At 43.4% G+C, this 16376-nt stretch overlaps 1 protein-coding gene across 11 annotated transcripts in view; it reads left to right on the forward strand.

Moving 5' to 3' along the window:
* TEK (TEK receptor tyrosine kinase) overlaps window positions 1–16376 on the forward strand; it is a 91981-nt gene that overhangs the window by 56008 nt on the left and 19597 nt on the right. For 7 of the 11 annotated variants that reach the window (XR_013635848.1, XM_078852941.1, XM_078852942.1 and 4 more), the window contains 7 exons: window positions 1713–1844; window positions 5521–5661; window positions 6816–6944; window positions 8276–8430; window positions 9794–9932; window positions 14581–14742; window positions 16138–16272. Coding sequence is in view for 10 of the 11 variants with exons in the window: in XM_078852941.1 (XP_078709067.1) it covers window positions 1713–1844; window positions 5521–5661; window positions 6816–6944; window positions 8276–8430; window positions 9794–9932; window positions 14581–14742; window positions 16138–16272 (993 nt within the window). In the remaining variant the exon portion in view is untranslated. Of the gene's footprint in view, window positions 1–1712; window positions 1845–5520; window positions 5662–6815; window positions 6955–8275; window positions 8431–9793; window positions 9933–14580; window positions 14743–16137; window positions 16273–16376 lie in introns of all 11 variants that reach the window. The other 4 variants (XM_073345552.2, XM_078852943.1, XM_078852944.1 and 1 more) reach the window with 4 other exon arrangements.

The following is a 16376-nucleotide window of genomic DNA, read 5'->3' on the forward strand; positions in this document are numbered from 1 at the left end:
ATTTGCTTCAGGTTGCGGGGCTGTCTGTAGGCAAGGACTGGCCTGTCTCCCAAGATTTGTGAGAGTGTTGGGTCATCCTTCAGGATAGGTTGTAGATCCTTCATAATGCGTTGGAGGGGTTTTAGTTGGGGGCTGAAGGTGATGGCTAGTGGCGTTCTGTTATTTTCTTTGTTAGGCCTGTCCTGTAGTAGGTGACTTCTGGGAACTCTTCTGGCTCTATCAATCTGTTTCTTCACTTCCGCAGGTGGGTATTGTAGTTGTAAGAATGCTTGATAGAGATCTTGTAGGTGTTTGTCTCTGTCTGAGGGGTTGGAGCAAATGCGGTTGTATCGCAGAGCTTGGCTGTAGACAATGGATCGTGTGGTGTGGTCAGGGTGAAAGCTGGAGGCATGTAGGTAGGAATAGCGGTCAGTAGGTTTCCGGTATAGGGTGGTGTTTATGTGACCATCATTTATTAACACTGTAATGTCCAGGAAGTGGATCTCTTGTGTGGACTGGACCAGGCTGAGGTTGATGGTGCGATGGAAATTGTTGAAATCATGGTGGAATTGAGAAAACCTGGATTTGTGCTGGAAATGGCCCAACTTGATTATCGTACACATTGTAAGGAGAGTGATCACTTTAGATAAGCTTTTACCAGCAGGAGAGTGGGGTGGGAGGAGGTATTTTTTCATGCTTTGTGTGTATATAATAAGATCTTCTACACTTTCCACAGTATGCATCCGATGAAGTGAGCTGTAGCTCACGAAAGCTTATGCTCAAATAAATTGGTTAGTCTCTAAGGTGCCACAAGTACTCCTTTTCTTTTTGCGGTCACATACTGAACCCTGCTGAGCCCTGGGAGCTCCCTGTAGTTCCTCCAGCATCTTGCAGGAACAGGTCTAGCATACACACTCTGATGTTTGTGCTTGTAATGGAGTTTAGGGCCTGGTCTTTGCTCCTCTTGAAGACAATGACAAAATTTCTATTAGTTTCCAGAGTTCAGGAACAGGCCTTTAGTAGCTTATCAGCCTAGGAAATGGTAAACAATGATCAAGACAGGAGTTTGTGTTTACACTTCTATTGATTATTTTTAAACAGTTTATAAAGATAACAGTGAGCCATATTGATCGCTGGTATAACTCCAGCAAAGATAGTGGATGAATTAGCGCTAATATGTTTTTGTCTCCTTGAAAGAAGAATACTGTGACAGAAATTTTGTCAGATTGCCAACCATAGACACAAAGCCAGAAATGTTGAGCTTAAACCTGCTGGCATATTATAAGTACCACATCTTTCAGATCAGATGTAACTCTGAGCTCCTGAGTATTTGTAGTCAAAGTCCTTGACATTTTTCGGAGCAGAAGTGTTCAACGTAACATCCTTGCCCAGACAGTGCAACTCTTCCTGCATTAAATCCTCCCTGCTGTTTCAAATAGAGAAATTCTACTTTGCTTCCTTTCTTAAAGGCATTGTGTAGAGTTGCAGTGCGTTGATAAACAGCTGCCCTGTTCCACTTGGGAGGTGACTGTATTTCTGTAGTGAACAAAGTGATGCTTAATATACTGTGTGTAGTTTGTAAGGTTTTTAAAGCCCTTTAGGGTCCCTATGAATCAGAGGCACTATATACAAAGCCAGTATTACCGCTTTGATCAGGCAGATTGTCGTGATTTGTATAGTTTGTGAGTGTGTGAGAAAGAAAACAATTTACTGTTATACTTTTTGCATAAAAGGCTGTGCAGCTCAGAAGTGGGGCCCGAGCTGCAGCTCAGTCTGCCCTGTGTGCATGAACAATGGCATCTGTCATGAAGATACTGGAGAATGCATTTGCCCTCCAGGCTTTATGGGGAAAATGTGTGAGAAGGGTAAGTACGCATTCTCTCTTCAGATGTATCATTTGTTTCTACACAGCAATGTTACCAAGAGTTACAGCGGAACCCCAGCCCCAACCGCTGCGGCTTTAAGGGCCTGCTTGTCACAGGAGAGGAGGGTCCACGGTTGACTGTGCCTGCTGCGACCTACTCTAACATGTGGGATGCATGACAGAATGCTCAGGCCTTAATATTCTAATTGTAGTGTGGTGCTGCAGACATCAGAACTGAACTACAGTGAGATCTGACATCTGAGCTGTGCTACTATAGAACAGATACATTCACTCCTGTAATTTCAGGAAAGTAAAATCCCATTAAGGTCCTGATCTTGCAAACACTTGCACACGTAGCTAACTTTAAACAGGTAAGTCCCACTGAGGCCAATGGCCCTACTCACCTGCTTGAAATTAAGTGTATAAGTATGTGTGTATATATATATGTATATATATATATATATATGTATATATATAAGGGCTGTCGATTAATTGCAGTTAACTCATGCGATTAACTTAAAAAAATTAATCATGATTCATCGCAGTTTTAATCGCACTGTTAAACAATAGAATACCAATTGAAATTTATCAAATATTTTGGATGTTTTTCTACATTTTCATATATATTGTATTCTGTGTTATAATTTAAATCAAAGTGTATATTATTTTTGATTATAAATATTTGCACTGTAAAAATGATAAAATAAATAGTATTTTTCAATTTACCTCATTTACCAAGTACTGTAGTGCAATCTCTTTGTCATGGAAGTGCAACTTACTTGCAAATGTAGATTTTTTTTTATTACATAACTGCACTCAAAAACAAAACAGTGTAAAATTTCAGAGCCTACAAGTCCACTCAGTCCTACTTTTTGTTCAGCCAATTGCTAAGACAAACAAGTTTGTTTACATTTACAGGAGATAATGCAGCCCTCTTCTTATTTACATCACCAGAAAATGAGAACAGACTTTTGCATGGCACTTTTGTAGCTGGCATTGCAAGGTATTTACATGCCAGATATGCTAAACATTAATATGCCCCTTCATGCTTCAGCCACCATTCCAGAGGTGTTAAAAAATAATGTGTTAATTAAATTTGTGACTGAACTCCTTGGGGGAGAAGTGTATGTCCCCTGCTCTGTTTTACCTACATTCTGCCGTATATTTCATGTTATAACAGTTTTGGATGATGACCCAGCACATGCTGTTCATTTTAAGAACACTTTCACTGCAGATTTCACAAAACGCAAAGAAGGTACCAATGTGAGATTTCTAAAGATAGCTACAACACTTGACCCAAGGTTTAAGAACCCAAAGTGCCTTCCAAAATCTAAGAGGGATGAAGTGTGGCCTATGCTTTCAGAAGTCTTAAAAGAGCAACACTCCAATGTGGCAGCCGTGTTAGTCTGTATTCGCAAAAAGAAAAGGAGTACTTGTGGCACCTTAGAGACTAACCAATTTATTTGAGCATAAGCTTTCGTGAGCTACAGCTCACTTCATTGGATGCATACTCCAATGTGGAAATTACAGAACCCAAACCACCGCATGTCCCCTGGAATGGTGAGTGAAGCATGAAGGGACATATGAATCTTTTGCGCATCTGGCACATAAATATCTTGCAACATCGGCTACAACAGTGCCATGAGAATGCCTGTTCTCATTTTCAGGTGACACTGTAAACAAGAAGCGGGCATCATTATCTCCTGCAAATGTAAACAAACTTGACTGAACAAGAAGTAAGACTTTGGAATTGTTGGCTCTAAAGTTTTACACTGTTTTGGTTTTGAATGCAGTTTTTTTGTACATAATTCTACATTTGTAAGTTCAACTGTCATGATAAAGAGATTGCACTAAAGTACTTGTATTACGTGAATTGAAAAATGTTTTTTACAGTGCAAATACTTGTAATCAAAAATAAATATAAAGTGAGCACTGAACACTTTGTATTCTGTGTTGTAATTGAAATCAATATATTTGAAAATGTAGAAAACATCCAAACGTATTGAAATAAATGGTATTCTATTATTGTTTAATGATGAATCACAATTAATTTTTTAAGAAAAGAAAAGGAGTACTTGAAGTGAGCTGTAGCTCACGAAAGCTTATGCTCAAATAAATTGGTTAGTCTCTAAGTTGCCACAAGTACTCCTTTTCTTTTTGCGAATACAGACTAACACGGCTGTTACTCTGAAACCAATTAATTTTTTTAATTTCTTGAGAGCCCTAATATATATATATATATACACATGTGTGTGTCTGTGTGTTTACACATATGTTTAAATTCAAGCAGGTGAGTAGTGTATATGTGTGTGTGTGTATATATATATATATATATATATATACACACGTGTGTGTCTACATATATACTGTATGGTGGTACAGCAGGGCTAGGGGGCAGTAGGAAAGTGATAGATGGGAGGCATATAAGCCCCTCCCTGTGGACTGAGGAGAGGTTACTACAGATTAATTAGAGTACCTGGAGCCAATTAAGGCCCAGCCAGAGACCTAATAAACGCCCCCTGCTTCAGTCAGAGAGGAGGAAGGAAGGAGAGTGGACTGTAGTTTGGAGGAGTACTGTTATTGACCAGAGGATCAGAGTACCAAGGGAAGGGAAACCCTGCCCAAGCAGAGGGACTCCCCTGGCACAAAGGACTGAGAGAAACCCTGCCCAAGGGGAAAGAGGGTAAGAAGCCCGTGAAGCTGAAGGGGCTGGGACCCGGAGTAGGAGGCGGACCCAGGTCCCTTCCCTGCTCACCTTCTCTCCCCCACCAGGGCACTAGTGGAGCCATCAACACCCAAGAATAGGAGGAAGGTGCAGCGCCCTGACCCCATCACACCATGGAAAAGCGTGGGACCCACCGCAATAGCGTCGGCCATTTGCCACTATATATATAAATACTCTCCTGATTTATTATGTTATCCCTGCTAGAACAGTGTTGGAAGAGACCATTGTCCATTCAATACTGTACTTGCTTGTTTAACTATAACTTCCATTTATGTCACTCAAGGATATAACATGGCTGTTTACTCTCAAGCTTATGTGTCACACATGTGATGTGTGGCATTCAGCATTTTGTTTTATTCTGAATTACAATGGCAGATTTGGAGGTTTTTCTTGACCCTTTGCTGTGAACAACATCCTCAAAGAAAGAAAACTTACCTCTCCTTGGAAACCTGAGGTTAAATCCTGGCCCTCATTCTGACAAAACTACCATTGACTTCATTGAGCCCAAGATTTCACACTAGGTTGGAAACGTCCAAGATTTCAGCCATAATCAAGTTCTAAGGAAAGTTCTAGGTCAGGTCCTCAGCTCGTATAAACCAGCATAGCTCCATCAAATTCAAAGAGGTTACAGTGATTTGCACCAGGTGAAGATCTGATCCTGAATATCCAAAGCACTGCATGTTCTTATATTTCCTCACCTTAAAGAAAATTCAAGGTTGTTTTCATTGCTTAAAGTTTTCTTCACTGCAGCAGCAGCGTAGGGTATGCCTGGAATCTTGCCTGATGATTCACATAGTTATGGATTTTAATGGACCCAATATTTGGGGGTAAAAATATTTATTTTCCATTTTTTCTATTTCTTTAATGTTGCCTAATGATGTATCACTGGAAGAACTAGCACTTTCATGGCTTTGACGCTGTTGGCCTTTTTCCCCCCCACCCCCTTCTATAGCTTGTGGAGACAATACATTTGGCAGAACCTGTAAAGAGAGCTGTAAAGAGAACTCAGGCTGCAAATATTATATGTTCTGTCTACCAGATCCTTATGGCTGCTCTTGTGCTACAGGATGGAAGGGCCTGGAATGTGATGAAGGTACAGTCACAGACACGATGCATTGAAAGAGTTTGCTGCTGCTTAGTGTGTGGAAAACACAAAAAGAAAAGGAATGGCAGTGGGACAGAGCCGGGCTGTTAATGCCCAGCCCACATACCATCAATTTCCCAATCTGTGAAATAGAGATAATAATCAGATCTACCCAAGAGGAACATATGAGGTTTGCAGATGGAAGGTTCTGTATAAGTGCAAAATATTGCCAGTATCCCATACTTTAACTGATTTTGTCACTGAAATTTAAAATATTCTATAACCTTGAGTACATAGGTGCTGGAACTAGGGGTGCTATCGGACCTCCTGGCTTGAAGTGGTTTCCATTATGTACAGGGTTTATAGTTTGGTTAAATGGGTCTCAGCATTCCCCCACAGCCCGCCCCGTAGAAATTGTTCCAGCACCCCTGCCTTGAGAAATTGTCCTGTCATATTTCTAGGGATAAATGTGGGTTATGTCAGTACCCATTCCTGCAAACTGTCAAGCATCTTCAGCTTCCATTGACTATATATTAGACTGTAATCTCTTTACGCCAGGGACCAAGTTTTCCTATCTGTCTGTGCAGCATCTAGCACAATGGTGCCATAATCCTGATAGAACCTTTGGGTAGTAGCACAACTCAAATAATAATGGCTTAGCTAGGAGTTGAAGATGCTTGCAACTTCGCAGGATGACAAGTACAGAAGCAGATTTGCTCTTTTTTTGTTGTTGTCATGATCCTCGTGACCCTGTGTTGATGCTTTAAGCACACAAGCCTTCACAAACTCAGTCCAATTGGATCAGTGGTAGGCAACCTGTGGCCTGCGGGCTGCACACGGCCCATGAGGGTAATCCGCTGGTGGGCCACCAGACTGTTTGGATGCCGGACAATGCTTACTGCAGCTCCCGTTAGCCGGGAACAGCGAACCGCGGCCACTGGGAGTTGCGGGCAGCCATGCAAATGTAAACAAACGGTCCGGTGGCCCACCAGCAGATTACCCTGATGGGCCGCACCCACCACTGAACTGGATGGAATAAATTCAGCCTCAGAGTCCAGTGCGTAAGAGTCTGAAGTAAGGGAGGAATATTTGTAGCATGCAAAGCAAGTTGCTTTTATTCATTCCATGTTACTAACACTCACCCTAAATACCTGTGCTTGCAGAGTGCCAATCTGGTTTTTATGGTCCGGACTGTAAACTCAAATGTAATTGCAACAATCGGGGGAAATGCGACAGATTTAAGGGCTGCCTCTGTCAGTTTGGCTGGCGTGGTCTACAATGTGAAAAAGAAGGTAAAGCAAGGTAACACTGTAGTAAATGGCCTCTTCCAGTGTGATTGAAACAAATCTTCATGCTGGCGTAACATTTCCACCTATGGGCGATAGCCCATGGCAGTTGCCCCGTTTTGTTCTGGAGGGCACAGGACCGGTTTCCAAACCTTTGCTCTAGTGCAATGGCTGCCAGCCTCTGTTGGGCACACCATGTCTGGTGCCTCAGCTTTATGAGTACTAGTCTATGATACCTCTCCCTACATTAGAGGGGAATACTTGTGTAAGTACTTACTGACATGAGTAAGGGTTGCGCATCTAGCCCTTACTGATGACTCTCAGGGCTGGGTCGTGGGGTACTGGCACTTCCTTTGTCCCATTCCACTGGGCGTGTTCTTGCACCAGGTGTCTCTTGGTGTTCTCTAAACCCCAAGTTTATCATCAGACTGGGATCTAGCTCCACGGGGAGTTAGGACTTGCACAGCTGAATGGTAGACAGTAGGCACTGGCTGACACAGGTGAATAAGGAGGCTAAGCTCTGTGCTGATTCACACTCTGTGCAACCCCACTGAATTAAGTGGAGTTGTCCAGGGTGTAAATCAGCATGGAATTTGGCTTTTACCTGGTAAACTGATTGAGTAGTCCCAAAAGGTTGGGATCTATGTTTTAGTCTAGGTTGCCCAGACGTTCCAATATTATCAGGACCATCTCGATATTAGAGGCTTTGTCTGATATATGCAACTATACCCCCCATCGTACCCCCAAAAAGATGTGTCCTGATTTTTCACACTTCCTGTCTGGTCACACTATTGCAATCCCACAGTAGCCTTCAAATTCTCAGGAGATAGGAGACGGGAAGGAGACGGCACATGTTATTTTATAAAATACCCTATGCATATATTGTTCCTGGCTCACAAGGTCTTTCAAGCTCAAGAAGTGTGGAGCAGTTGAGATCATGATCAGATTGTAGCACTTCTACCCTACCCAGATTTCACTGCTGTCTTGTTATGGGTCTGGGCAATGATGAGCTGCAGGGGTATTTCACATTAACTCAGAATGCAATGTATGATTTTGCAAAAGCTATATTGTTTGTGCTTGGTATGTTTTGGATCTGAATCTTGTCTGATTTAGTTTTACATTGGTGTAACACTTTGGTGGAATTATTTTTGATTTGTTCCTGTGTAAATAAGAGGAGAATCAGGCCCACTATACCTAAGGTCTACAATTTGTTCAACATATGCACGGCATTTGAATTGTAGCTGCTTTTTTTAACCTCTTGACCTGCTCTGTTTTATTTCTGAGGGAGAAAAGCAATCAGCAGATGTCATGTTGTGAATATTGGATTCCTTACACAGGTTCAGCTGACGTATCACCTCAGATAAAGCACTTGCCAGACCATGTGGAACTCAATTCTGGCACAGAGTTTAAGCCTATTTGTATAGCCACTGGCAAGCCACTTCCTGTTATTGAAGAATTTAAACTGTTGAAACAAGATGGAACTGTCTTCAAGGTAAGAAGACAGTTGGTTTCTACTCTGTTTCTTATTTTTATTATTATTGTTATGTTTATTTGTTAGTTATTGCACACTGAAGACATTTTGACCAAGTACCCTTCCTTGGTGGTATGAAAATGGCACAAGATCTTCAGGGCCAAATTTTCAACCAGCTTCTATGAACTTGCTTAGACTCATAGAGGCACCAATTCAGGGAACTATCCTTATTCCACAAAATCACTCAGCACATGGTCATCTCTCCAGGGACAGACTTAAGCATGTGCCTCAATGCTTTCCTGAATCAGGTCCAGAACTTGCTGTATAATGGTGAAAAAGCGGGTGAGCATTTGTTCAAATTCCCATTGGTTGCTAAGTTCATCCATGTTTGTGCTGCTTTTTATTCACTGTTCATGATAATTGGTGTGAACAGGCTTCTGTTTGCACTATGTTTTGGGGGAATGTCTGTCCTTCATACAAATTCCCCTACTTTGCATACAAACCATGATATTTGTCTGTGAAAAAGAGTGTTTGCTGTTTGCTATTTGTTATTCTCTGTTTGTCATTCTTCATTTGTTTTTTCCCCCTATTTAAATAGTTTGAGGTAGTAGAAAAATACCATGTGACTTGGATGACTAGCCAAACACAGTGAATAATAAATAGCAAATGACTGAAATTAACTGTTCACGAACAACACATATAGACTCAGAATTCACCACCCAAACTATTCAGCAAAGACTGAATAGTTAATGCTCTTGTAAAACTCAAAACAGAAGAAGGGCTGAGTTCTTTGGATGATTTACTGGTAGTTGCTAATTCAACCAGTTGTAGCAGCAAAACTGAGTAAAAACCACTGGTGTGCAATGGCTGTTAAATTTCCTTCAGAGTTAGCTACGTTTTACAGATGGGTGAAGAGGGCTCATACATGCAGAGCAGGAAATCAATGGAAGTTTTGTCACTGAGGCCAATAGAAGCGAGACTTTCTCTGAAGTACTTTGGGATTTTTTGGGAGGACAGGGATTATAAATGGAAGTTATATTTATTATTGTTCCATGTTAAAAGCTACATTAAAGGAAAGTGAAGGTTGCAGAGTGAAACATGCAGTAATCAGGAAATAACAGAGCAACAGTGAGATCAAAATCAGAAGTTACCAGGGCCATTTTGTCTGTACTAGAAAACTCCTGACTGAGGTGTAATATACTACATGTAATGACTATGTGCAATATACTAAGGGCCTGATCCAAAGCCCATTGAGATTAATAGGAGACTTACCATTGGCATTAATGGATTTTGGATGAGACCCTAAATTAGGAGGAGGAGTGACTTGGAGGAGGTTTTTCTTTGTTCAGGTTTGTCAGAACCTTCTTATGATTTGTCATTTCAGCCCGTCTCATTTGTTAGCAATCGCTCAGAAGCAAAGTTTCATATCAATAGAATCCAGCCCCCTGACTCAGGAACATGGGTTTGCAGTGTTCAGACAGTAGCAGGGATGGCAGAAGAGCCTTTCCGGGTTACAGTTAAAGGTAAGGTTCTCTGAATCATGTGCTTTCAGATGTTCTTGTGTCCCTCTTTTAACACGGGGAAGCTTACACCGTTAAATGTCCATAGCATCCTTGAGATGCGATCTATCTTCTAGCAGTTTCTGTTCAGAGATCTGATAATGCATTGAGTTGAGTCATGAGCCCATTCCTTTATGTCATGTTTATGGTTTTTTATACAAACACTTAACCCTTCCATGTATATTATCCTGCTCCATCATTCATACTCCAGCTATGCTTAAAGAGCCTGAACCAAAGCCTACATTATTAAACTCAATGGGAGTCCTTCCATTGACTGGAAAGAGCTGTGAATCAGGCCCAGAGCTTGCTGCTTTGCTGATATTAAATGTAGTATGGAAAATCTTCTTTATGGACTAGGACAAGTATCTTCAAACATAGAGTGTAAATTAGGTACTGCCATGCATATTAACTCATCTTAATAAAAGAAGCCCAATTGTCATGCACCTAGAAAACCCATAGACTTCAGAGATACAGGCGCTCAGAGTGGTGCTTTGGGGTTCAAGCCAGACCAGTAAGAGGTTATGTCACCTCCTGCCCTGCAACTTTGGATGCTATCGGTGCTATGCTGCTATGGCTCACAGCCCGAACACCAACAGCCAGCAGGCGGGTCACACCCTGGCCTCCACAACCCAGTTACTTTTTGCAGAGCAACCCCCAATACCCTCTCAGTCCCAAATTTCCCCCAAACTGTCTGCCACTGTGACAATCTGCTGAGGTTCCCAGAATTGTGAGTTACTGCGTTACCCCTCTCTGCCTCAGCAAGTGAGTTTTGCTACTGCTAAGGTCTGTCACAACTCCCTGCAACACCAGTTTGTCTGCATTGCCAGCAAACTCCTCAGGACTCTGCCAGTCCAAACCTTGCTCTGCAGGTAACAAACAGTGACCCCAACTTCTGAGTTCCCCAGACACGTCTCCCAGCAGTATCCTATCCTGGAAGGCTCAAGAAGTTATTAGTTCGTTGCTCCTTTAAAGAGACAATGCACTCCAGTTCACTAATTTAACTTGGGTTTGACCAACACTCTTACTTAAATCACTGCACAGAATTGTTGTATAGTAAAAGAAAAATAAGTTTATTAAGCAAAATGTCAAAGGTCTAAGTCAGGGGTCAGCAACGTATGGCACGCGTGCCAAACATGGCACACGAGCCAATTTTTAATGGCACGCTGCTGTTTGCTGGACCCAGGCAGACCGCAGCGTGCCACTAAAAATCCTGCCCGGCCCGGCCTGCTCTTTTCCACCCTGTGCCCTCCGCTCTCTCCTTGCAGGGCAGGCAAGCTTCCCATTCCCCCCGCCTCTTCCCCAAGCGTGTTGGGTTCCTGTCCCTCCTTCTCTCCCGCCCTACGGCTGATCAGCTGACAGCCCTTGCTATGGAGCGGGAGAGGTAAAAGCGGGGGAGAAGTAAAAGCAGAGCCGCAGCGCCTCTCTCTGCTTCGGGGACCTTGGGGAAGGGGGTCGAATCAGGGCATATCCTCTCCAGCCTCCTACCGTGAGCCGCTCAGGGCAGGGAGCTGGGAGCACCCCCATAACCCCAGCCCACACCCCCAGCCCTCTGCCCTGACCCCTGCACCCCCCCACACACCCCAGCCCTGTGCCCTGACCCCTGCACCCCTCCCCACAACCCCAGCCCTGGCTCCTGCACCCCCCACAAATACCCAGGCCCCCCACACCCTATGCCCTGACTCTTGCACCCCCCACATCCCCACTCCCACCCTGAGCTCCAAACGGGAGCTCCTGCACCCCGCCCCCCCATTCCCACCTGCACCCCTCATACCAAACGGGAGCTGCCCAGGTAAGCACTCCACACCAAAACCTCCTGCCCCAACCCTGAGCCCCCTCCCTCATTCTAGCTCCTGGACAGACCCTGCACCCCAACCCCCAGCCTGCTCCTTCACCCCCCAGCCCTGTTCTCAGCACACTCCCATCTTCATCTCAGTGCAGAGAGAGAGGAAGAGAATGGCTAGGACCAGGGAGAAGGTAGATACCTACTCTATGTGTACAGGGCCGGGACTTCAGACCGGCAGTGGGCTGAGAGGGGCCGGCAGCCGGGACCCTGGCTGGCAGGAGCCGGCAGACGGAACCCCAGACCAGCAGCGGGCTGAGTGGCAGCGGGCTGAGCCGCTCAGCCCACTGCCAGTCTGGGGTCCCGGCCACCGGCCCAGCTCAGCCCGCTGACAGTCTGGGGTTCTGGCTACCGGCCCCTTGTCAGGCAGGGTCCTAGCTGCAGGCCCCGCTCAGCCTGCTGCCAGCCTAGGTGAACAGAACCCCAGGCTGGCAACGGGCTGAGTGGGCCGGCGGCGTAAGATCAGCATTTTAATTTAATTTAATTTTAAATGAAGCTTCTTAAACCTTTTGAAAACCTTGTTTACTTTACATACGACAATAGTTTAGTTATATAATATATAGACTTATAGAGAGAGACCGTCTAAAAAACGTTAAAACGTATGACTGGCATGCAAAACCTTAAATTAGAGTGAATATATGAAGACTCGGCACACCACTTCTGAAAGGTTGCCGACCCCTGGTCTAAGTGATACCAAGTATAATGGAGTAAAGGTAGAAAGGGTTACAAGCAAACAAAAGTAAAAATACTCTTCTGAGACTAAAACTTAATTTCAGCAAGTTACAGTCTTTGTCTAAGCAGGTTTCTCACCTATATATAGTTCCCAGAGACTTTAGCCCCCTTGGTTGAAGGATCCAATGTCCTGTGATTTGAAGGGCTCTGGCCCCTTGAATTTTATGCAGCTCTCTCCCCTATCTTTGTATAGTCCAGTAAATTTTTCAAATGCAGTCTTTGAAAAGTAAGCCCAGCCCAAGCTTCTCTCCTGCTGGGATGTAGACACCATGCTGTTTTCCCATTTACCCAGTTACAAGATGCAGGAAGGCTTCCTGTTGATTTTCCATCTCTGTGCTGATCTGCATGTAAACCAGACTTACATTGTTTCGATAATGCTTAATTTACCTTGGAGACAGTAGATAGCTACCTCCCTGCTGTCTGTGAGAAAACCTGGTTTCTCCCTATGTTGGTCACAGACTTCAAAGCATAATATCAGTGAGTATCCATAATACCTCACATAGTGTTAATGCACATATTTCTCAATGATATTAATCACCAAAGTGTCATTTTTTCATAAAAGACCTTACTCGATACATTTTTGTAATGCAGTAGTATTGTATACTATCAGTTGATTCAATTGCTTATCGTGAGGTTCAGATCCCCTGTCTTTATAGGCCTGGTCTACACTAGGGGAGGGGATCGATCTAAGTTACGCAACTTCAGCTACGTGAATAACGTAGCTGAAGTCGACGTACTTACTGTGGTGAGTTGACTGCTGCCGCTCCCCCGTCAACTCCGCCTGCGCCTCTCACCCTGGTGGAGTACAGTCATGGGTGAGCGCTCGGGGGTCGATTTATCGCGTCTAGACTAGACTAGACGCGATAAATCGACCCCCGCTGGATCGATCGCTGCCCACCGATATGGTGGGTAGTATAGACATACTCATAGTTAAGAGGCTATCTTCCCCTCCCTCCCAACTCCCACACACTACATTCATGGCTTTGTCTACCTTTTATATAAATATACGTTTAATTGTCTCTGCCTAATGACCAGGCTGGTCAGACAAGCAAATACAGTCCTATGTCTAAGGCAGACTGAGATTATGCATTGCGTGCCAAACACATTTTAAGAACATAATTCTAGCACGTATCCATAACTCTTTGTACACACCCATCCATACCTCATTCAAGAATATTAATGATCAGTGAGTTATCAGTTTTCCAGTGATATGTTACATGCTACCTTTTGGTTCTATATCATGACAACAGTGTCAGGCTTGACAAGAGTTACTGACACAGAGAAGTAAACCACCAATAGGCCTCTGTGTCTCGCTCAGCAGCTCTAAAAATTAGGGTATGTGAGTAAGTGAGTGCTTGTCAAAGTGAGTAAGAGTGATAGAAATAGGACCCTTACAGTAGGGAGCATATTGACCATAAGGGGACACTATCTAGATCAAACCCCATATTTTAACAGTCTTCCTTCCTCTTGATAGTCCTACGTGGGATTATTAAAGATGAAGGAATTTTAAAAATCTGATGTATTTTCATTGTGGATAACATTTGTTTACTTTCTTGACATTTCATTCAGCCTGGACAATGTTTCCAATCAGTTTCACTTTCTGGTTCTCGTAGACTGGCACAAGATTGAAATGTTTTTTATTGACAACGCTACAGGGAAATGTTTAAATAAACATCTGCATTCAAAATATTAAAGCATTTCTACCTTAAACAGCTGCCTCCTGCATTGTAATTTTTGTGAATTGGCAAATGAATGGGATGGTAAAGATTGAAAAAAAAATCCAAGTGTTTGGAGAGGGATCTAAACCCTTATGCTTTAGGATATAATCCCACCTCTAACTAACGGGAGTTAGGAAGAAACTTTCCCTACCATAGAGAAATGTTGCTGAAGCAGCTGTCAGAGACAGGGTACTGGAGTAGATGGACCATTGCTCTGATACAGTCTGGCAATACCTGGATTCATAGGAATACAGGTAGATGCCACAGTTTTATTAATACAGACAAATAAAAGATCTGGTCTAATAGTCACATTCTTGCTCAGTTCCTCCTGTGCCTCAGTATGCTCCGAGGATGATAGACAGTGGACATAATTTTCTCACCATCAATATCAATGCTGACTCCCATACTGGTGATGGACCGATTGTGTCAACCAAGCTCCTGTATAAGCCTGCTAAAGGTTATCAGCCCTGGATGTCAGTAGAAGGTAAGGGTCAGTTCTTTCATCCCATCACTCATACAGAAACCTCATCTACAGTCAAGCTGAAGAAAAATCGGAATGTGGTGTTTGCTCTAACGTAAAATTCTGTTTTGAAAAATGACTTTTACTTATGCAGGGCTCAACAGAACCTACGGCTGGCCCTTGCAAGTGCAATTCTTACTTAGGTTTCAACCTAAAAAGATATTAAAGCAGCAGCAGAAGCAAGTGGCCTCCTACATATTTCTCTGTCTCAGGTTTTTATAAGGCTCCTATCATTGTGGTACCCAAGTACTGGCTTCTAGGACTTCTAAAGACCAAGGGCCAAGTTCAGAAGTGAGTCAAGTGAATTTGAGTAGCCTAGAGGAGACTATAAATTGGTGTAGCTTACCACTTCATCCAGTCCTGTCAAATGTACATTAAAGTCATGTAGACTTTTCCGAGATTCCCATAGGTTTGCATGGGCTCACACACACTTTGCCAAGTACATGATTAACTTACAAACACACACCTTACACATCAGCTCTAAATTTGACCCACTGAGTGCAAGGGAATCAAAACAGACATATTTCAGACTCTGACAGGCCAGAAGCGAGGAGCGTAGCTAAAAAAAACCAATGAACTGAGGATGTAAGAAGGTGTAATCTAAAGCAGCCCCCATCCTCTTTAACTGACATCTTCTGACTCCTCAGTGTGTAATTTATGTCACCTTGCTTTCCCTTACATATCAATAACTGGATGCAAGTAGATCTAAGGGAGTATGCCTGGTTGTATGGGAGTCTAACCTATATCACTTTACACATCATCTTCATTAGACACCAAGTCTCTTTGCTGGGATCTCTTGATGAAAAGAAACACAGATACATCAACACTGAGGATTCTTGAGCCTTTAGCCAACACATTCATGGGTATTCGGGATTCCAATTCGTTCTTTCCAGGCTTGTATGTTTTGTCCATCATTGTGGTATCTGAACTCCTAATAGCTAGACCAATGACTTCATTAAGTCTCCACAAGAGCGAAGAGGTTTGCCTGCACCGGATCAGATTGTAAGATCTTTGGATCGGGGCCAGCTCACTTGGAGCCAGATTTTCAGAAGTGCTCAGCACCCAGCAGCTCCCCTGAGGATCCTGAGCACTTCAGTACTTTTGAAAATCTGCCCTTTTGTATCTCATGCAAGGCTGGGCACATTGCTGGTGCTTTAACCCATAATAAGCAATACTGTCATAATGGTAATTAACATGTACATCTAAACAGCTCATCCTAGAGTAATGGGGGTAAAGCGGAGCCCATAACCTTGACCTCTCTCAAGAGCAGACCCAGCTGTGATGCGGGATTCAGAAAATCCCTTATTATTTTTCAGAATGGAATGGAGGGTTGACCTTTCTTTCTCTTTTCGTTCCCAGTAAATGGAAAGAGCAAGAGATTATTTAATCTAGAACCCAAAACAGAATATCAGTTCTGTGTTCAGCTAAGCCGGCAAGGGGATGGTGGAGAAGGGCATCCTGGGCCACAGGCAAGCTTCACAACGGCTGCACTTGGTACGTAGGACTTTTGGCCTTTCACATGGGGAGCTTTCAATCAGCCTCCTTCGTCTTCTCTGCAATATGCACAGCTGCATTCATCTGCATGCATGCCAAAGCCC

This window comes from Lepidochelys kempii, chromosome 5 (assembly GCF_965140285.1).
Source record: "Lepidochelys kempii isolate rLepKem1 chromosome 5, rLepKem1.hap1, whole genome shotgun sequence".
NCBI lineage: Eukaryota > Metazoa > Chordata > Testudines > Cheloniidae > Lepidochelys > Lepidochelys kempii.